We start from the raw sequence: 23311 nt of genomic DNA, 5'->3' as shown, positions 1-23311 counted from the left end.
CATCGGAGGTGACCAGTGGAGTGCCGCAGGGCTCGGTCCTGGGTCCACTCCTTTTTAACATATTCATAGGGGATCTGACTCAAGGGCTTCAAGGTAAAATAACACTATTCGCCGATGACGCCAAACTATGTAATATTGTAAGTGAATGCAGTTTACAGAATTATATGGCGCAAGACCTGCTTACATTGGAAAGTTGGTCCTCAACCTGGCAGCTAGGCTTCAATGCTAAGAAATGTAAGGTCATGCACCTCAGAAGCGGAAATCCATGCAAGACGTACTTCTTGAACGGAGAAACTTTAGCTAGGACTTCAGCAGAACGAGATTTAGGAGTAATCATTAGTGCAGACATGAAAACTGCCAATCAAGTGGAGAAGGCTTCATCTAAGGCAAGGCAGATATTGGATTGTATCAATAGAAGTTTCGTCAGCCGAAAGCCTGAAGTCATAATGCCGTTGTACAGGGCCATGGTGAGACCTCATCTTGAGTACTGTGTGCAATTCTGGAGGCCACATTACAGTAAAGATGTGCGCAGAATTGAATCGGTTCAGCGGACGGCCACCAGGATGATCTCGGGGCTCAAGGGTCTCTCGTATGAAGAGAGACTGAACAAATTGCAGCTCTACACTCTCGAGGAACGTAGGGAGAGGGGAGACATGATCGAAACATTTAAGTACCTCACAGGACGTGTCGAAGTGGAAGATGATATTTTCTTTCTCAAGGGACCCTCGGCTACAAGAGGGCACCCGCTCAAACTCAGGGGCGGAAAATTTCATGGCGACACTAGAAAGTATTTCTTCACAGAGAGAGTGGTTGATCATTGGAACAAGCTTCCAGTGCAGGTGATCGAGGCAGACAGCGTGCCAGACTTTAAGAATAAATGGGATACCCATGTGGGATCCCTACGAGGGTCAAGATAAGGAAATTGGGTCATTAGGGCATAGACAGGGGGTGGGTAAGCAGAGTGGGCAGACTTGATGGGCTGTAGCCCTTTTCTATGTTTCTATATTCTGTAACCGGTGTTGTTTTTGACAGACACCGGTTACAGAATCCAGCTTTTAGGTAAAGGACTGGCTCTTCCTTCGCCTAAAAGCTCTTGTTTTGGACGTTTGGGGCTTAGGCTTTTTTTAGGTTGATTATATGGTGTAAGTTTAGACGTAGGGGTGGTCTGGGCGTTTAAACAGTTGAACATAGAGGCAGGCCATTATCAAAAAAAACCTCCTTTTGGACGGTTTTTTTGATAATGGACATTTTCCCTGCTTCTACTTTCAACGTTTAAGGCCTTAGGCCAAAAGGGGACTTAGATGTTTTTTTTTATTATGCCCCTCCACACATTTGCATGGGTGACGTAAATATAAGGTTGCCCCTAAGGTTAACATTCCTGGTTTTAGTAATAGAAATTCTTTACGACGTCTCTGGGTTTCTCTGGCGAAATCCAGATACATTTGTATTTGCATTCCTAAAAAAAGTTTTTGTTTATTTTTAAAGAAGAGTCTCAATAGCCAATTTTTGTCTGGGGCCAAAGCCACTGTTAGTAATAAAGTTGCAGGCACTGCCCTTTCATTACGGTATTTAAGGATTCCAATAAAGTGGACACATTCAGAGTTTCCTGTACAACCTCTTGCTGCTGTTTCTGCTGATTATTAGGGAGATAATATTCTTGTGTAAATGGTGTTATTACTTCCTCAGTGAGTCCCAAAATTTCCAACATGTATCTTTTCAGCATCTCCCGAGGAGTGATCATTGAGACCTTAGGAAAATTCACCAATCTTAAGTTGTTACTGCGGGAAAAATTTTCCAAAGACTCAAGCTTCCTCCTAAAATTGGTAATATCCTATATAATAAAACGCTAGCCACGCATGCGCACTCCTATCGGCGTGCTTCCATGATCAGTAGGTCTGTGGCCGCAGGAGTGCGCATGCGCGAATCCCCAGCACCTACCTACACTCGCCGGAAGGACTGAACCCCAGCGCTGGACATCCTGCTCTCCTGTCGGCTCCTCTCACGAGCCGCACCAGCGTCGGAGAAGGCTTCCAACGCTGGCGGGGATCGAGAGGAGCTGTGGCGACACCTCAAGGTGCGGGAAGGGAAGTGCCGAAAAAAAGACTCCAGCCGCTACTTTCTTCGCGGTCCCGGCTCCAAACGCCGATTCAAGCAGCTTGTGTAGCACTCTACATACGCTGCTTCAGGGCCTTCTACTGCCCTGATTTGCTCTGCCGCATATCTGATGATGTCATCAGGGACGTGCCAGAGTAAATCAGGGCAGTAGAAGGCTCCAAAGCAGTGTGTGTAGAGTGCTGCACACGCTGCTGGAGTCGCAGGTTTGTCGGGAAAGGGGAGCAGGAGACCACATACCCTAAATCAGATTTCCCTTTGCCCCATTTCCCACCATCTCAGCTTGATCCCAAGTAGCAGTACCAAAAGGCTACTGCTAGGGGTCAAGAAATGCTACTTTGAAGGTGGCAGTCTATGAAGTAGGAACAACTATGGATCACTCTTTAACCACCCCCCCTCCCAAAGGGCAAGAGAGCTGCAATTGGACAGACTGAGGAAGGAAATGTTCAGATAAAGAAGAGCTGAGACTGAAGAAGGAAAAAAAATAATCAGGAGCATACAGAGAAAAAAATACAGCATAGAGGTTTGCAGGAATAAGGAACACATAGAGAAAGTAGAACAGAGACCCCTGCAAGAAGAGAAAAAAAAGCAAAGAGACTGGGGATGAGAAAGAGAGCAGACATGTTTGCAGGAGAAAAAGCGAGGCAGTAATGTTACAGCTGGAGAGTGCAAAGTGAGGAAGAAAGCAGAGACAGCGCTACACAGGGAAATGGAGGGGGAGAGAGACAGAAAGAAAATATAAAAGACAGACATATATTCTAACACCGTTAATGTAACGGGCTTAAAGACTAGTCTTTAATAAATGTTTCATGAAGCTGTTTGGTCTTAGATAACTCTTGGTTAATGCTGACAATTGCTTTTTTAGACTCTGATGTTTCCAATTTCAAATTCTGAATATCCTTAGCTTGACCTTTTATTTTTTTTCTCTATTTGAGTAAATTAAGGTTTTATTAATTTTGGAATATTAGCAACCAGGTCCCAGATAGAATCTAATGTTACCTCTCGGGGTTTTTGAAGCTGAGGGAAGTGGACTGCAAATTTTTCTCCAGCTGATGGTTCTCCTTGTTGAGCACTCTCCTGGGTCTGTCCGTCCCCTTCAGAAGTTGACTCCTCAGTCCCTGCATACAGACTCTCTTGTGAACGTAGAGAGTCTGACTCCATGCTCCCTTCACGGATATCACCGGCCTCCAGAGCAGGACATGCTCCCTCTTTGGAGAGCTCCCCTGCCCGCGGGGAGCTAGTAACCTGAGGGCGTGGGGGTGAGCCCTCATGTCAGGGCTTAGTGTAGTTTCTAGTCCCAGAGAGATCGCCTCCGTTCCGCCCATTTGGGGCGTCTCTAGCGGGACAACCTCCGGTTGTTGAAGGGCACTCTGCATGCGGCGGATAAGCTCTTCTATGTTGCCCATTCCGGGTGCTCCAGAGCTCCGCGAGGCCCCAGCTGTGCTCCTTCCTCTCCGTTTGGGCATCTCGGGGTAAGTTTTAATCCAACAGGTACAAAATGAATAGTGAGCTTGCCGACGCGTGACACTCAGCTAGATCAGTCGGCAGCCATCTTGATCCAGCCTCATCTATGCTTGATGTCTTGACCACATCTGGCAACAAATTCATACCTTGGCTGTGCACTGAATGGAAAAATATTTTCTCCAGTTTATTTTAAATCTATTGCTTCTCAATTTCATGGAGTGTCTTCTTGTATAAACCTTTATTACATCCACTCTGTCCTCTCTTCTCCAAGTCCTAACCAGTTTAGCCGTTCTTTATAAGGAAGCTGTTTACCCTCTATCATTTTAATTACTTTTTTTGCACTTTGTGGCCTTGCTCTTACATGAAAATAAATCTTGTCTGCCTTCCCAGAAAGATGCAGTGGGTATACAAATATGCAGATGGCTCAGCATAGGGGCAATAAGTAAATAAAATTGGAATGCTAGGTTGATACAGTCCTTCGCAACTTGGAAAAATTTGAACTAGAATCAGGAATAACACAGAAATCTGTGAGCCAGTTTGCTTCTGACATTCTGAAGTGTTCATCTTTTGCTTTGAATGGCTGATATGTAAACTGTTTTTGGTTGTACCACAAAAAGGTGGTACAGTATATCAAGAATCTAATAAACCTAAGATTTTAAAGTCCTTTGACATCTGAAATAGGAAAAGGAATAAAATTAAGGTTTGAGGTGAGCAACAGAACTGGGTTTTTTTTTTTGCCTACTTCTTAAATTTGGCCCATGCATTTCCTTATCCTGCTAGACCAGTCCAGATGAGTGGGCTATGTCTTCTTACCAGCAGATAGAGGCAGAGAATAAAAATCAAACAGGGCTACATTCATCTTGTGGTGGGCAGCAGTTTTAAAGCTACTAGACACAGGCTGAATTAGACTTGGATATTCACTGCTGGGCTTTGTTCAGCCATCAGTATTGAATAACTGAATCTATGGACCTGGAAGCTATGTGGAGGCTGGCTAATAGTGCTTATACCTGCATACCTAACTGAACAAAAATAGGACCTATCTTCCTGTTAAGGTATATGGGCACGGGCACTGGCATTGAATACTGAAGGTACCTTCATATTTTCTGAGTCTGCCCAGGGCTGCCTAGATTGTGTCAGAGCTGATATTCAGCAGCAAAGTCTGATTAAATGCTGCTGAATAGCAGTAGCTTATCTGCTCAGTGTGGTTTAAGCAGGCAGGATCCTGAATATCACGCGGAATATCAAGCCCCAAAGTTACTAATGACTTTTTTTAAAAAAATTCTTTATTAATTATTCACAAATAACCAGAGAGCAATGATTGCAACTAGAGAATGACAAGGGGACAAATTCTTCCCCGTCCCCGCGGGAACTAATTTTCCCGTCCCTGTGAACTATTTTCCTGCCCCTGCCTCTGCCCCTTTTCTGCAAGCTCTGTCCTCATTTGCACAAGCTTCAAATATTTTAAAATCATAAGTGTTTGAGGCTTACAATTAAGGCAGAGTTTACAGGAATGGGACAGCAACAAAACACATGGGGGTGGGACAGGGATATTGAGTTCCTGTGGGGACGGGGAAAAATTTGGCTCCATGTCATTCTCTAATTACAACTTCTCAAGCTTATACATAAATATAGCTCCCAACCAAGAATATGAAATTAGAAGAAAAGATTTCTTTGTCCCCGCCCCCACTCTTTTTTCCTCCCCTAGTAAAAAATTATAACATAACTGCATCCTCATATATCATACTGCAAACTTTTAGCCCTGTTCCATTGATTCTTAAGAACAAGGCTGTGAATATCCCTCCACTCCAGCATGTACTGTATATTCTAATCTAATCTAGTCCTCAATTTATATACCGGGTCATCTCCCAACGGAGCTCGACTTGGCTCACATGTAATTAAGACTAGAGTACATAAGAAAGAGAGCATAGAAGAAAAAGCTGGATTATTGTCAGTTCTTTGATATTATAGTTAAGCCATTTAAGTTTTGTGTAAACTGCAGAGTTTTCAGGACTTCACGAAATTGTTGTAGCTGGCCTCTCAGTCTAATGGAATCAGGAAGTCCATTCCCCATCTCTACCAGCTTGAAGGCATTCATCAAAATGACAACAGAACAAGAACCAACCAATGAAAAATTCTATCCCATACTACGCTTGTATGGGATGAATCCTGATGCTGCAGAGATATTGATCTTTCCGTATCCACCAAGATTCTTAAAGCGATGTTACCAGGCACATAGTAGGGGAGAGATGGGTTGTTTCCAAAACTTGGCAATGATACATATGGCTGCTGCTAGTTCCAATAGTTTTACTTTCCATTGCCACTTTGTACACAAGTCATTATGCAAACTCAAAAAGCATGGCTGGGGCGTCAAGGCAATAATAATAATAATAATTTATTTTTTGTATACCGCTATACCAAAAGTTCAAAGCGGTTCACAACAGAAAAGATATATACAGGCAATGTATATAAAGTACATAATAACAGTCAATAAAAAAGGATACGTCAATTAAAAGCAAGAAGAAGTTAAAACAGTATCACAACTAAAATGTAAACATGTCAAACAGGCGTGTTCTTTGGGTTCTCAGTCCTCTTGACACTGTCTTTTCTAGTGCTGCCCGGTTCAGTTTTTTTTGGTTTTTTTTTTTAATTCCGGAGACATTTTCACGTGTCTACTCTGCTTTTGTTGACTCCTATTCAGTGACACCAGTTGTCCTTGCAGTTACGGGTGTCGGTGTTCTATTGATTCCTTCATGGTCTTGGTTTTGACTGGTTGAGAGGCTTGAGGTGTCTTTTGGAACTATTCCCCATCTCTCTCTGAAGTGGTGCGTGCTTCTTCATCACATGTGCTTTTTTACCTTGAGTGGGGTTCATAAAGCCTTCATACTTGCATGACATATCATTTTTTTACAGATCCATTAGGGTACTTTCTGTAAATGCATTCCTTTGAGAGTTGACTTTGTACAGTCATTTCTTTCCCTTTGGAGTTTCTTTTCCTTCTTTCTGCTTCTCTCCTCAAGGGTGGTTTGCTTCCCTTTTTTGATCTCTATGGGGACTTTCCTGACACGTCCTATGAAGCAGTTTACATGTCTCCTTGTTTCCCTCCTGGTGGAGTTCCTCCTCACGGCTTGTATGTAGGCCTCTGTCTTTCTGGGAAGTGTGGACAGGGCCGGGGACTGGTTAGCCATCTGGACTTCCTAGAATCCTCTCCTGCCTGCCTGTTTTTCCTTGGCATACATTTGTGCTCACATTCCATGTGGCCACTTTTCAGTTTTCAGATCTGTCTTTTATGGATCTGATCTGCATCTTAGTGTCTGTTTTTATCATTACTCCACAGGACAGGTTCTTGAATATGTCTGTTTTGGGGAGGTGTCTCTGGGGTTGTGCTGGAACATGTTTCCTCTACATTATGGATCTGGTGAGTTTCTCTAGCCACATCTGTGTAGCAGTTTTTACTTTCACGACAGCTGTCTTATCAATCTTCATGTACTCCTATGAACCTAGGTTCTGAGTTCTCTTCATGTGGAGGCTTTCTTCATTTAATCTTTTCACCCGGCTCTCAGACTCTGTTTTCTGTTGAGAGTTTCCGGGGGATCTTAGGCAGTACTTTCTGTTTTTCTACTGTTTATTCTCCTTGAAGGGTTCTCTTTGATTACTCGAGTTAGGAAAACTCTTCCCTTCTTTCTCTTCATTGTCAAGGACACTGGATGACTGTGTTGTTTTTTTCTGGATCTCAGACCTCATGGCTCTGCTTCCTGATTTTCCGGACAGCCGCTATAGGCTCCAATTCTTACGGCTTTCGAGCTGTGTTTTTCATCCGTTCTACTTACCAGTATTGGGGTTTGTCCTCTCAGATTATTCAGGGGGTATCTGATTGTGCTGGCCACATCTATTCGATTACAGGACCTTCTTGTTTTTTTTCCCATTTTTTGAACATTGGATTTTTTACCTGGTTGTTTTTTCCCTGAGAGATGGTTCAGACGTTTTTCTCACCCATCTCATTTTCTTTAGCTTTCATTTTCCGTACCCGTAGTCATGTCTGTGTTTCTTTTGGGTATTTCTTGACTCCACTCTGCTGAGAGTGTTTCTTTTTTCAGATTGTTTTCAATCTTACACATGTTGTTTCTTCTGAACAACACTCCTGGTTCTGTTATGCCACGAGTCGGACTACATTCTTTAACTCCTCAGTGGTCTTTTTTTTTCCAGTGGTACCAGGCGAGGGTTTGTCTCTCAAAGCATGTATATCTTTGATCTCCTCTAGTCTCTTTGGAGATTCTCTTTTTTATTTGTTACCTCTGTGCATGGTCTTCATGCTTCCTGCATCTATTTTCTGCCTGGGGGGTTCCTCTAGGCATTCTTCAGCCTCAGAGTCTTTTGACTGCCAGGCATCGGATTTTTCCCATTTTTTTCCTTCATTCTTCTAATGATATTTTAGGACCTCATGATTTTCATCATCTACTCTGTCCTCAAGTCCTCCTCCTTGCACAGTCAATTCAGGAGTTTTACACTACAAGTCATTGAGCAAGGAGTCTACGGCTCTCTCCTGTTATCTCAGGAGGCCCTGTTTTGTGACCTTGGAGGCAATTGGCTATCTGCTGTTGCTGATATTATTGGGAAGCTGGATTTCCTAGCAGCCAATTTCAGCAGGATTTTTTACTGCTTTTACTCCAGGATTTTTCTTCGTCTAGCGACAGTTATTTTTCTCCTGGATTGGACGAGCATATTTTTATATGCATTCCCTTCGTTTCTTCTCCTCTTGAGCTTTTTCATCAAGCTCACGAGAGCTGTTACCACCATGCTGCATGGTGACCCCATCAACATGGATTCTCCCTTCTTCGTCCACTCAATTTTTAGTGATCCCTTTCTTCTTATCATTTTCCTGCTTGGTTTACTCCAACTCAGGAATTTTTGATTTCTTCCAGTCTTCATTGGTTTATTTCTTTGGGCTGCGTCCGTTTCATTTACATCTTTCTCAGCCCGTTTGTTGACTTCTGCCAGGACACCAGCCACTCGCCCTTGTTGATATCAAGAGTGGTTTCGTTTTCTTTCCTGGTGTATTTTTCTCTGCCTGTTTCCACCTTCCTACTGGTGGTATTTTTTATTTGTTTGCTTCTAGTCTCGAGTCCATAGCTCTCAGACTTCTTTTAATGCTATTGCAATTTTTCTGATTTCTGATTTCTCCTCTGGTTCCCAGGATCATGACAGCGGTTTTTCATGTGTGTAACCACACCTCATTCCTTCTTCTGTCCTCTGGACTTTTCCTATGCTTCTTTCCTGCTTGTTGACGCTACCATTTGTAACAGTGATGTCAGCTCCACTTGGATTTATTTCCTGGAAAATGGTTTTTCCTTCTGTCTCTCACCTCTTCCAGGGGGATCGGTGAGTTTCATGCCCGGCTAGCAGCTTCCTCCTTATCAGTCTTTCATCAAGCCAAGATGTTTCTGTGTTCATGCCCACAGTATCTTCTACTATTTTCATTTTGCTCAGTCAGTTCTTTTGTCGTTGCTCTTTCATGCACATCGTTTTTCCTACGAGGAGCCTGGCTTTATATGTTTTGTCCTAATAAGCAGTTTTTTGTCCTCCTTGTTACTCAGGTTGGATCCGCAGTAATTTATCCCAACTTTTTCTTTTGATTCACCTCAGTTGGGATAACTTATATTCATGAGAACGTTTTTCTCTTGGCTGATTGCCTCACTCTTGTTCTCCTTTACTCCGACTGGCCTGGTACAGGGATATCGTGTCCTAGTCCCTGAATTCGAGTTCTGGCAGCTTTTGTTGTTTTCCTTATAGTTACATTACTGAGGAACTCTGTACAGCTGCCACCTGGTCCTCGGTTCATTCCTTCACTTCTCACTATTGTCTGGTTTTTTTCTCCAGACGGGATGGGCACTTCGGCCATTATGTTTTACAATTGTATTTTCTTTGGCCAACTCTCCCACCATCCCATCTCTATTAGCTTGGAGGTCACCCATCAGTGAGAATATGCTGCCTGCTTGTCCTGGGATAAAGCACAGTTACTTACCGTAAAAGGTGTTATTCAGGGAGAGCAGGCAGATATTCTCACAACCCACCCACCTCCCCGGGTTGGCTTCTTAGCTGACTTATCTTAACTGAGGGACTGTGCGCCGTCGAGCGGGAGGCACTCGCGCAAGCGCAGTGCAGGCATCAAGAACTTTTTCAAGTTCTTGAAGTGTCCGTACTGGGGCTCCGTCGGTGACGTCACCCATCAGTGAGAATATCTGCCTGCTGTCCCTGGATAACACCTGTTACAGTAAGTAACTGTGCTTTTTTGTTAAAGGCAGCTTGTACTTGGACCATTTATATCCTGCTTGTCTTCTACACCGGCTGCCATTTGGTCTGTCTTTCTCCTTTTTTATTATTATGAAACTTTTTTTATTGGTAAATAGAATAACAACTCACAACCACAGAATACAGAAAAGGATTGTAACATTTCCAATAACAGTCAAAGGAGGGCCACCTCCCCCCCAAAGAGGACTGGACTCTTATGTCCTCTCAGGGAACGAAGAGACCCAAACACCCCCCAACAGGCCCGTACCTCCCCTCCCCCCAAACCCCTCCTCCCCCCTACCCCAACAGAAAAAAAAAAATCCCAGGTCAGACAGGTGGAGCAGAATATAGTTGCAATCCATTCACAATTCGACTACGACTCCGCGGCGGCAAACTGTCCAAATAGGGAAACCAAGTGTGAATAAAGTCACTGCTCTTACGACGAGAGGAACAAGCCAGCCGGGCTTCCCAACACATCAGCTCATGTAGTTTGTTTCTCCAATACCAGAAGGAGGGGGGAACATCGGCCAACCAATGGTTCAAGATACACTTCTTCCCTAAAATATAACATTTGCTCAAGAACAACTTTTCAGCAGAAGAAAAAACAGAAAATGCAGGGAAATGAGCAAACAACATGTGGAAGACAGAAAGAGGAACAGGAACCCGAAGAAGATCCTGCAGGAAGGAGGCCAGAGCCCCCCAAAAACCCTGTATACTCTCACAACTCCAAAAACCATGAAAATAAGAGTTCACTTTAGTGTTACAGGTGAGACAAAATTGGGTATCCACACAACCCATATAGAAGGCCCGGCTCTGGGAGGTATAGGCCCGCAACAAGGTCCTGTAATGGCACTCACGCAGTTCCGCATTAAATACTAAGGCCGGGATCCGGCGTATAGCGTGGAGCAACCAATCCGCCCTAGGCTCCCTCCCCACATCCCTCCGCCAAGCCTCCAAGATTGAGGAAAAATCATGAGGAGGCTCCAGGGCTGCAAGCCTCCTTTGAAAAAAAGAAGCTGAGATCTGAGGTTCCGGATCCTCCCCCCCCTCCAAAAAAGCTCTAAACTGCATCCCAAAGGACAATGAGAGGGAATCTCTAGGAAGCGAGTGCACATAGTGCCACAGCTGACAATGTGCGTAAGCAAGACCAAGAGAGGGAAGACCCCCATGCTGCAAATCAGCGCAGGACTGCAGCTCCCCGTCATCCCGCAAAACCTGAAAGAGGAATTCACAGCCCCTAGCCCGCCACCTTCCAAAAACTGAAGGCACCATCCCCGGAGGGAAAGAAAGATTACCGGCCAGGGGCAACAACACACTAACCCGAGAGTCCTGATGCCACAGGGGAAGAATCCGCCGCCACACCTCCCAAAGAGGGCGAAACAAGACGCTACGTCTACCAGGAGCAGGCACCTCCACCAACCGAGCGTGCAGAAGAGACAAGAGGTGAGCAAGATAGAAATAATCACGCTCGAAGGAAATGTCCGTATATAGAGCGGTACCCAAAGCCCAATCTCGAATATGCCGCAATAGACAAGCCCAGTTATAGAACCTGAGATTCGGCACCCCAAAGCCTCCCCGGTCCCACGAGCCCACCATTAAGCGCCACCTCAACTTAGGCTTCCGGCCCCCCCAACAGAACCGTGAGAGCAAAGAGTAAAAAGTCCGTATGTCCCGCTGCAAAAGACACAAGGGGAGCGTCTGCAGAACGTACAACCATCTAGGAAAGAGCACCATCCGAAAGAGATGCACTCTCCCCATCAAGGAGAGCGGCAAATCTCGCCAAGCAGCCAGAACCGATCCCATAGAAGACAAGAGACGCGTAACGTTCAACCTATAAAGTTCCCGCACATCCATAGAAAGCTGGATTCCCAAATAGCGAAAGGAAGAATCAGCCCATTTCAAAGGAAAAGCCCCTCCCCAAGACGCCCGGAGCCCCGCCGAAGAGGCCAATGCCTCAGATTTAGTCAGATTCAATGCAAACCCCGAAAAGTCCCCGAATTCCCGAACACTCTCCAAGAGAGTAGAAAAGGAGTGGTGTGGATCAGACAAAAAGATCATCAGCAAAAGCTGCCACCTTAAAATGAGTGGCACCCAATTGAAGGCCACAGATGTCCACATTAGATTGCAGCTCCCGAATCAATGGATCCAAATAAAGAGCAAAAAGCAAGGGCGATAAAGGGCAGCCCTGGCGGGTACCCCTCCGAATTGGAAAGGGGGCCGAAAGGCCCCCATTCACCGAGATCTGCGCCGCTGGATCACCATACAGCGCTTGGAGAGCATTGAAAAAGAAAGGGCCAAACCCATATGCACGAAGCACAGCAAAGAGGAACCCCCACCCCACTCGGTCAAAGGCCTTTTCAGCATCAAAACTAATAAGTAGGGCGGGGGTGCCATCCACGCCAGCTTTCTCCAAAGCCAACAGAATACAGCAAATGTTTTTGGACACCGGGCGAGCATGGACAAAGCCCACCTGCTGGTCAGACACCAGAGAAGGCAGCACCCGGGCCAAACGATTGGCCAGCACTTTAGCCATCAATTTCGTTTCAAAATTCAGCAAGAAAATGGGTCGATAAGATTCCGGCAAAACCGGGTCCCGATCCGGCTTGGGAAGAACGATAATCTGCGCAAGATTCAAATAACGGGGCAAAAAACCTTTAGCAACGCTCAAATTAAAAATCTCTGACAAAACCAGGGCAATCTCGGAAGCGAGCAATTTATAAAACTCCCCACAGAAACCATCGGGTCCCGGTGCCTTGCCCAACGGGCACGCACGAATCACACTCTCCACCTCCTCAGCAGTAAGAGGACAGTCCAACATATCACTGATCGATAGGCGGGGCAAATCCAAACTATCCAAATAGACCTTACCATCAAGGAGGTCCAGGTCCGGCGAATCATACAAAGCGGCAAAAAAATCACGAAAAATACGGCTAACATCCTCAGGCTTATGATGGAGAACCCCCCCTGAGTCTCTCAACGCCGCCACACCGGACGCCCCTCGATGAGAGCGGGCCAACCGGCTACTCATATTGGCAAACCGAAATAATTGGAATTTATAGTGATCCCGTGAGCGCATCACTCCCCGATGCAGGAGCTCATTCAATTCCTGCTGAGCCTCTAAAAGCTGCGTCCGGAGCCCCAAAGAGCCACTACCAGCATATCGTCTCCGCAAAAGCAAAACCCGATGCTCCAGTGCCAATACTGCCCGGTGACGCAGTTTAGTTTCGTGGGCCGCAAACGCCAAGATCGCCCCGCGTAATACTGCCTTCGCCGTTTCCCAATAAAGAATGGGATCGTCTCTATGCTCCAGATTGGTATGTTGAAAATCCCCCCACTTACGCAGCAGAAAATCATGAAAACGAGCATTCCGATACAAATGACAAGGGAATACCCATCGGGCGCCACCCCCTCTAGAGGGCCTCCACTGCCAGTCCAGGCTCACCCACGCGTGATCGGATATCTCAATGGGGCCAGCGTCCTGAACCACCGGAAGCAACTCCCTGGACAAGAGAACCAGATCGATCCTAGAAAGTGTACCATGGGCCCTAGAAAAGTGGGAATAATCTCGCTCCACCGGGTGCAAAACCCGCCAAACATCCAACAAGTCAAGGGAAGAAGCCAAACGCTGAGCCCCCGTACAAGTCTTGTGGGCCTCCCTGCCCGCTGAGGAAGAGCGGTCCAACCGCGGGTCCGGAACCTCATTAAAATCTCCCCCAAGCAACAAAGGGATATCACCAAATTGTAACAAAAGAGAACGCAGCTTCCTAAAAAATTTGGCGGAGGGATTATTAGGAGCGTAAAGGTTGCATAAAAGCAGGAGTTTATTGTTAAGAGTAACCGAAGCGATCAAATAACGGCCTTCATGATCCTTGATAATCCTATGAGTCTGCAGCGGAAGGCCCTTACGAAAGAGAATCACGACACCTCCCTTCCCCCCCCAGAGCCGGAGCCTCCAGATGGTCACCCACCCACCATGTACAGAGCTTAGCATGTTCCACAGAGGTTAACCGAGTTTCCTGTAGAAAAGCCAAGGAAGCTCGCCTCCGGTTAAGCTGCTGTAAAATTTTAAAACGTTTGAGTGGGGAATGAATACCCCCCACATTCCAGGAAATCAATTTATGTTCCAGGAAAAACAAGATAGAGAGAACATAGCAAGTACAATAGAACCCTTTGAGCAGAACCAGAGGAGTGTCCCAGCCACCACCACCCCAGCCATATCATCCACCAAGAAGCCCTCCTTACCCCCACCGGTCTGAACCTAGGAATACCCCAGCCCCCCAAAAACCCACCCCTCCCCCTCCCAGAAAACCCCCACCCTCCCCAACCACCCCGCTTCCCCCCTACCCACCAGCCACACCACAACCCAACGGTTGCCACTTCCTGAAAGCAAGATACGCCCACCACAGGATCAGCAGGATATCCAGACACCAACCCCCCCCCCCCCCGACTCTCAACACCCGGCCCAGCCACACCCACCCACCAGCCCACCTAAACCAAATGAGCCCCCAATCAACAAACCACCAAAATCACTCACGCACTTCCATCCTTCCACACCAAGAGATATCAAAAGCACCCCAACAACACGGAGCTCGCGCCCATAAGGAGGCCCTAGCAAGTCCAACAAAGGTCCAAAGGGAGGCAGAAAAGTTGGTCCATGGAGGCGGCCCCGTAAGCACCAGACCCAAAGGCCGGAGCTCGAAGAGATCTCCAGCAATGCAGCAGCAAGGTCTTTAAAGTCTAGGAGGAGGCAGCAGGAAGATGTTCATCTACAAATCTCTGAGCGGCCTCAGGAGAGTTAAAATGGTGAGCTGAGCCAGAGAACATCACCCGCAAGCGTGCCGGGTATTGCAAAGAAAAAGGAATATGGCGGCGAACCAGTGCAGAGCAAAGAGGAGAGAACTTGCGACGAGCTTGGGAAACCTCCACAGGGTAGTCCTGAAAACAGAGGATGGAGATGTTGTTATATTGCAGCTTCTTCCCTTACCGCAAAGCTCGAAGCACCTCCATCTTATGCCGGTAATTCAAAATCCTGCAGATCACCACCCGCGGACGTTCCGCGCCATCTCTTCGCCGTCCCAAACGATGGGTCGTTCAATATGCAGGGGACCCAATTTTTGCGGGAAAGCCAGGGACTCCATCAGCCAGTGCTCCAAGACGTCCTCCAGGTCGCTCTCCGCAATAGTCTCCGGCAGGCCGACGAACCGCAAGTTGTTCCGGCAGGACCGGTTTTCAAGGTCCTCCACCTTGGCCTTCAGCGCTGCCAGAGAAGAAGCCTGCACCCCCTGCTCCTGAGTCAGCCGGAGAACCGAATCCTCCGCATTGCTGACCCTCTGCTGGGTATCCCGGACCTCGGAGGTGAGGGCAGCAAAACGCTGGTCCATCGAGTCCAGTTTATCTAGGATCTGTTGCAGCTTGGCGCTGAGCGTGCCCTCCAGCGCGGCCTGCACCTCCGCCGATACCTCTGCAATCCAAATTGAGCTGGGGGACTCTGGCGAGGCAGGAGCCGCGGGCGCCGCCAACTTGGTGTCCTGCGGCTTCCCTCGCTCGCGGCTCTTCGCCGGCGTCTTAGCGGCCATCCCTCCGCCACTCGCAAGGAAAACCGGCTCGAGGTCCAATCGCGGAGATCCCACAGCCCGGGAGAGCGGTTTCCGGGTAAATGTGCCGATTAGGAAGAAAAGCTGTGGCGGGCGTATCGGAGCTGCAAAGCACCCAACCTCACAGCCCCATGCTTCCGCCGGAAGTTTTCTCTCCTTTTTTAATACATAGAATATATCTAGTCTGGGCTTCCAAGACTAGATATATTCTTTAATAACTAGATATATTTTTTAATAACTTCTATGCCTGATATAAATTTTTGACCAATGCAGCTGCTCCTCTAAGTTTCTTTCTTTCCATCCTTCTCATTTTATCGTCTCCCTTTTTAAAGTTAAATGCTGTTGTTTAGGATTTCTAATGTGAGCTTATTCTAGGGATTATATCAAATCTGATCATGTTATGATTACTGTTATTAAGTGGCCCCAGCACCATTACTAACCACACCAATTAAATGCTGGAATTTGTTGCCGGAGAATTTGGTGAAATCAGTTAGTTTAACAGGGTTTTTAAAAAGTTTGGATAATTTCCTAAAAAAGAAGTCAATAGGACATTACTGAGATGGCTTCGGGAAATCCACTGCCTGTTCCTAGGATAGGTAGCATAAAATCTGTTTTACTACTTGGGATCTAGCTAGGTATGTGGGATCTGGGTTGGCCTCTATTGGAAACAAGATACTCGGCTTGATGAACCTTCAGTCTGTCCCAGTATGGCAATTCTTATGTTAAGTTACTTACTTTTAGCAGGTGTTTTCTGAGAACAGCACGATAAAAAGCCTTAAATGCCCTTCCTCCTCTTCTATTGGATTTAAATTCTACTAGCTTAAACATTCAGCTAGCTAGGTCCTGCATAACAACAACTGGCAGGAAGGTGTATGTGCTTACAAGGTGCAGTTTTCTAAAAATGTTAAAAAGAAGTGAACAGCGTTTCCATGCAGGCTCTGTCAGATGATATCACCCCCATGCAGGGCTATTTATTCTGCTGTTTTATCACCCACATGCAAAGCTATTCTGCTGTTTTTGAAAAATACTTGCTAAAGCTAAGTAATTTCATTTTTTCTGCTTCCATCAGCTAGTAGGGGAATATAACCCACTCATCTGGACTGGTCTAACAGGACTCAAGGAAAGGAAATTAGCAAGTAAGAACACATTTCACAATAGTTTATCCTATATTAAATATTTTAGTGAAATGATTATAATGATTCTCTCTTATATATAAGTTGTTGTTTTTTAAGTTCAGTTTCAAGTTTCCATTTTGACATCAAAGCAGACCTTCTGAAACATTTTTAAGTAATCAAACTTTAAATTGGCCCATTGAATTACTGAAGTTGTGAACTATATGTTGAGATAATTTGTTGTTAGCAATATGTTTTTGTTTTTTATCTAAACTGAATAAGAACAAAGCTGGAATCAAATCAACAAGCAAGAACAGAACACATGCTGCAAATAAGGGAAAGACCAGCACTGCAAGGTAATCATAACCACGGTTCATAGACAACGGCGCGAAAGACAAAGGCGCGTGCCGACAACTGAGCGCAAGATGGAGGCACGCGCCGAAGAAAATTACAGTTTTTAGGGGCTCCGACAGGGGTTTTTGTTGGGGAACCCCCCCACTTTACTTAATAGACATTGCGCCGGCGTTATGGGGGGTTTGGGGGGTTGTAACCCTCCACATTGTACTGTACAGTAAAATGTGGGGGGTTACAACCCCCCACAATGCCCCCACAACGCGGCGCGATGTCTATTAAGTAAAGTGGGGGGGTTCCCCCCCACGCCCCCCCCGTCGGAGCCCTAAAAACAGTAATTTTGAGCGGTGCGCGCTCAATTGTCTGGGCGCGCCTTTGTCCCGGCGCACTTTTGACCTGACACCCATAACCACTGTGGTCAGGTTTGGCATTATGAAACCTAATTATTAGGATCTGAAGCCTAACACATTAATGGATAAACAAATCATGGCCCTAAATAAGTCTAAAATGCTTTTTTCCCAGGGGTTTTTATTTTTTGTGGGACAATGGGTTTTGGCTGCTTAGGTTTTTAGCATGCTGAACAGTTTTATTATTTTAATGTATCAAGGACATATGCTAGATGTAATTTACTTAGATTTCAGCAAAGCCTCTGATATGGTTCCTCATAGGAGGCTGTTGAACAAACTTGAAGGGCTGAACTTAGGACCCAAAGTGGTGAACTAGGTTAGAAACTGGCTGTCGGACAGACACCAGAGGGTGGTGGTTAATGGAAGTCGCTCGGAGGAAGGAAAGGTGAGTAGTGGAGTCCCTCAGGGTTCGGTGCTGGGGACGATCCTGTTCAATATGTTTGTGAGTGACATTGCTGAAGAGTTAGAAGGAAAAGTGTGCCTTTTTGCAGATGATACCAAGATTTGTAACAGAGTAAACACCGAAGAGGGAGTGGAAAATATGAAAAAGGATCTGCAAAAGTTAGAGGAATGGTCTAATGCCTGGCAACTTAAAATTCAATGCAAAGAAATGCAGAGTAATGCATTTGGGGATTAATAATCGGAAGGAACCGTATATGCTGGGAGGAAAGAAGCTGATATGCACGGACACGGAGAGGGATCTTGGGGTGATAGTGTCCGAAGATCTAAAGGCGAAAAAACAGTGTGACAAGGCAGTGGCTGCTGCCAGAAGGATGCTGGGCTGTATAAAGAGAGGCGTAGCTAGTAGAAGGAAGAAGGTGTTGATGCCCCTGTACAGGTCATTGGTAAGGACCCATTTGGAGTATTGTGTTCAGTTTTGGAGACCGTATTTGGCAAAGGACTTAAGAAGACTTGAAGCGGTCCAGAGGAGGGCGATGAAAATGATAGGATGTTTGCACCAGAAGACGTATGAGGAGAGGCTGGAAGCCCTGAATATGTATACCCTAGAGGAAAGGAGGGACAGGGGAGATATGATTCAGACATTGAAATACTTGAAGGGTATTAACGTAGAACAAAATCTTTTCCAGAGAAAGGAAAATGGTAAAATCAGAGGACATAATTTGAGGTTGAAGGGTGGTACATTCAAGAGCAATGTTAAGAAAGTCTACTTTACGGAGAGGGTGGTGGATGCTTGGAATGCACTCCCTAGAGAGGTGGTGGAGAAGAAAACGGTGACTGAGTTCAAAGAAGAGTGGGATGAACACAGAGGATCTAGAATCAGAAAATAATATTAAATATTGAACTAAGGCCAGTACTGGGCAGACTTGTATGGTCTGTGTCTGTATATGGCCGTTTGGGGGAGGATGAGCTGGAGAGGGCTTCAATGGCTGGGAGGTTTTAAATGGGCTGGAGTAGGTTTTAACAGAGATTTCGGCAGTTGGATCCCAAGCACAGTACCGGGTAGAGCTTTGGATCCTTGCCCAGAAATAGCTAAGAAGAAAAAATTTAAATTGAATCAGGTTGTATACAAAAAGGGAATTATAATAATTTTTTAAAAATTTGGGGGCCATTGATAACATATTGTAATGATTAGACACCTTTTTACACTAAAAGTATAATTATAATAATGGGAAAGGGGGGATATATTGCTATATTATTGGTTAAATCAATATTTTGAATTTATTACATGTATGATATGCTTGATTTACAATATTTGTGGAAAGGGAGGGTAGGGGCTTAATATATGTATCGAAGATAATAATAGGAAAGAATTTCAAGTGATGTATATGATTCAATTGATGTAATATTGTACACTTGATGTAAGATGGAAAAATGAATAAAGAAATGGGGAAAAAAAATTGAATCGGGTTGGGCAGGTCTTTATCTGCCGTCATCTACTATGTATGTTACTATGTATGTATGTTGTTTAATTTTATGTTATGTTATATGATTGATGGTATTTATAGGTATGTACTTGTATTCTCTTAGATTCTGCAAAGCATGTGTTTCTTAGTTTCCCATAGTATGCATTTAGCTTCCCATAACATACATGTTTTTGAAACAGTCTAAGTTCTCTAAGTTGTATGTTATTGATCCTGTAGCAAGTTATTGATTCTGTAGCATATGTATCATTGATTCTGAAGACTGTGTATGTATTCTTGTGACCCGTTCTGGGCTCCTGGGGAGGACGGGCTATAAAACTAACTAACCAAATAATAATGAGTAGATACAACGGAGGTAATTCTTTAAGGAGCCACTAATTTTAGGCGACAAAGTATATAAATGGTTGAATGGTAGAATAGTTAGTTACATTCATAAAAGGGTACTTACTTTTCTAGTGATCAATATTCAAATAAGAGGTCATTTACATGTGTATGTGCCATACTTTGATAACATGTACTTTGCCAGTGGGTGTGAGAATGGGTGCTGCTGCATAGACAGAGTGTGCACATATACTAGCTATAGGGTTAGTGTAAGTGGTCACTCCTAGATGTACATACATTCTCTGCCACTTGCATTAGTATTCTGTAACATAAAGTAGGGAAACTCAGAGAAATCCTGGCAGAACCCCTTAAGGATTACTTAATAGATCTTTGGAGACTAGATGGTTCCATGAGACTAGAGAAAAGCAGATTTGGTCCCTCTTCACAAAACTGGGAATAGGAAAGAGATGGGAAGCTACAGGCCAGTAAGCCTCACTTTGGTGGATAGAAGGCTAATGAAGATGCTACAGAAGGGAAAGATAGAGCATTTCCTAGAAGCCAATGGATTCCAAGATCAGAAGCAACATGGTTTTACCAAAGGAAAATTATGTCAAACAAATATGATTTCTTTGACTGGATAAAGGACATGCACCAGACATAATCTATTTGGATTTCAGCAAAGCTTTTGCTATGGTTCCTCATAGGATGCTCTTGAATAAACTGAGTGGCTGAAGTTAGGACCCATGGTGGTGAACTGGATAGAAAAATGGTTGACTGACAGATGACAGAGAGTGGTGGTGAATGGAATTTATTTAGAGGAAAGGAAGGTGAGTAGTGGAATGCCTCAAGTATTGGTACTGGGACTAATTCTATTTAATATATTTGTGAGCAACATTGCCAAAGGATTAGAATGAAAGATTTGTCTTTTTGTAAATGATACAAAAATATCCAACAGAGTGGAAAACATGTGAAGGGATCGTCAAATATTAAAAGAATGGTATAAGGTCTGGCAATTAAAATTTAATTCCAAAAAGGGCAGAGTGATGCACTTGGGGGGTATAGAAGTTCAGAGAGATCTTGGGGTGATAGTGTCTGAGGATTTGAAAGCAATGAAACAGTGTTACAAAGCCAAAAGGATGTTGGGCTGCAAAGAGAGGGGTATAACCATCAGAAGAAAAGAGGTGTTAATGCCCTTTTTACCAGTCTATGAGGCCTCATTTGGCATACTGTGTTCAGATTTGGAGGATGTATTTAGCTAAGGACATGAAAAGATGAAGCAGTCCAGAGTAAAGTGACAAAAAGAGTATGGGGTTTCTGCCAAAAGCCATATGAGAAGAGATTGAGGACCTGAATATGTATTCTTAGAGGAGAAGAGAGATATGGTTCAGACATTTAAATATTGAAAGGTATCAAGATATTTTAAAAAAGAAATTGAATATTTTTTTTTATTCAATGATGCTTTTAATTAGCTTGATTTCCTAGGATTAGTCTGAAGATCTCTATGGGTCACCATCAGAGTACTGGAAGGCAAATGATTAGGCTCTTGTTGTCTGGATGGTTAGGTCTTTTCTATAATTTTATGGAGTTCATTATCTAATGATTTTAGTTTTGTAAATTGCTCAGATCAGACTAAAGTGAATGTTATTTCAATTTTTAATAAACATAATAAACGCTAACTTATTGTTATTTCATAGCCTTTTATTCTACCTCTTTCCTATCAGTTAACGGAGTTCCTTTCCAGATTTTCTTAATTTATAATTTGTACACTGCTTGGAAAGTCTGCTGATTTGGTGGTATATCAAGAATTAAATAACTTGAAACTTAGAAATCTTTTCCAGAGACGGGGAAGCGGTAGAACTAGAGGACATGGACTGAGATTACAGGGTGGTAGACTTAAGAGTATTGTTAGGAAGTACAGTATTCTTTATAGAGAGGGTGGTGAATGCCTGGAGTGTCCTCCTGGGGGAGATGGTGAGATGAAAATAATGATAAAATTAAGAATTGCATGGGATATATATAAATATAGGAAAATGATGGAATAAAACCAAATATTTGTCGGGGCTTAGATGGCAGTTACAGTGATAGTGAAGTAAGGCCAGTACTGGGTGGACTTCTAAAATCTGTGTCCCAGATATGACAAAACATGGCAGACTTTTATGGTTGGAATCCTGATTATGGATGGGCAAGAGTGGGCTTTGACTATAACTTCAGTGATTGGGAAGTATGACCAGTGCTGGGTAGACTTCTACAGTCTGTGACCTAATGATAGCAGGGACAGATCAAGAACAAAATGTCAAGTTTGCAACATTGTTGGATTGCTGATTTTTTTCAAGTATTGACAATAAATGGGACTATCCAAAACTATAAATCTACTTTTCCACAATTGTGTGACTGCTCTATTTGTTATTCCAGTCTTTGATCCTGACAGAGTATAACCTTCGTGAAGTAGCAGGTGTGGTTCTGCCTGCCTTATTGGGAGATTGGCCATGCTGGACTTTTTATCTGCTATCATATACTTTGTTATTTTTCTTTATACAGTAGGCACCATCATGTCCTTTGCAGGTCCCATCTTAAAATATCATTTAGTGCGTAGTACCTTGGTCACGGCGCAGGTGCCCTTAGTGCTTCCTATTAGCACTATGCGGACCTGCACTAACTACACAATTTTGTCAGTGCGCGGATTGTGCCTCTCCCTAACTGTAGTATTCATTGTAGGAATGCCCCACAAAGGAAACACACACACGTAGTCTTTTCTCACACACAGAAGCATTCTCTATATCCATTCTGTATTTTAATATTTCTTGGTTCTATTAAACTAATTCCTGCACCTACAAATATCAGGCGGTCGCCCTAACCTGTTTATAAGTTCGGCTCCCTGTTTGATGCTTGCACAGTTTTTAACTGGTGTTCCTGAGGCTAACTGATCTGGGGTATAAAGCCCTCCAGACTGTAAAGCTCTCTGTTGAGTCTCCTTATTATTTTCACTATCCCACATAACATATTGACCCGTAGTCAATACCATGCGCATAACGTCTGGTATGAAAGTATGCGCTCCAGCCATGGATTCAAAGAACCCAGCTATGAAATTACTTCTTAAACCTGTTTCTGAGATATATTGGGCTAATGTTTCTGCCTTTTTTTTCCTGTAAAGGAGCTGGGGATACCTGTGCTGGAGGTATGATTTTTGGATATGTGTTCTGACTTGAATAGTCAGGTGGGGGAACGGTTAGCGAAACCGTTGCCACCTTGGAATACGCCTCTGTCCTTAGCATTTCCAAGGCATGCTCACACTGAGGCCATAGCATTAATATGGCTGTCGAGGCCAGAGGCTAAGCATACAAAACTTTCCCGACTCTAAGCCAATCTTCTAATGTTAATAATCCCTTTTCTGAATACTGGGAGCAGTGCGCTCCTATCACTTGTACTAAACAGTTTAACTGTGAATCAGAGGCCTCTCTATCTGTACGTCTCAGAATATTCTTCAATTCTGTCACATGAGCACGCTATAAATCTGACAGGGAATTGCCCATACTTACTTGAAGGGATCCCAGAGGATGAGGTGTACCAAGTCTAATCGTCAGATGGAGCAAGCAGGGCGAGGGTCGGCGAAGGTCGCTGTTTCCCGGCGCCATTTGTAGAATGCCCCACAAAGGAAACACACACACGCAGTCTTAGAGTTGGGAGGAGGTGCTCCAAATGAATGGTCTCTCCCCCTTTTTATTGAGAATCATAGCTCCATTAATTACTTAGTTAATGCTCTACAAGGTTTTAATTTCATAATG

At 44.4% G+C, this 23311-nt stretch overlaps 1 protein-coding gene across 1 annotated transcript in view; it reads left to right on the top strand.

The window, feature by feature from the left end:
- The window catches only part of TEX9 (testis expressed 9), a 92162-nt gene that overhangs the window by 27754 nt on the left and 41097 nt on the right, over positions 1 to 23311 (top strand). The window contains exon 6 of the mRNA XM_033920603.1: positions 16850 to 16923. Within this exon, the coding sequence (XP_033776494.1) occupies positions 16850 to 16923 (74 nt within the window). The remainder of the gene's footprint in view (positions 1 to 16849; positions 16924 to 23311) is intronic.

The sequence above is a fragment of the Geotrypetes seraphini genome, chromosome 14 (genome assembly GCF_902459505.1).
Source record: "Geotrypetes seraphini chromosome 14, aGeoSer1.1, whole genome shotgun sequence".
Classification (NCBI taxonomy): Eukaryota; Metazoa; Chordata; class Amphibia; order Gymnophiona; family Dermophiidae; genus Geotrypetes; species Geotrypetes seraphini.
This window is presented reverse-complemented; position numbering and strand designations above follow the sequence as displayed.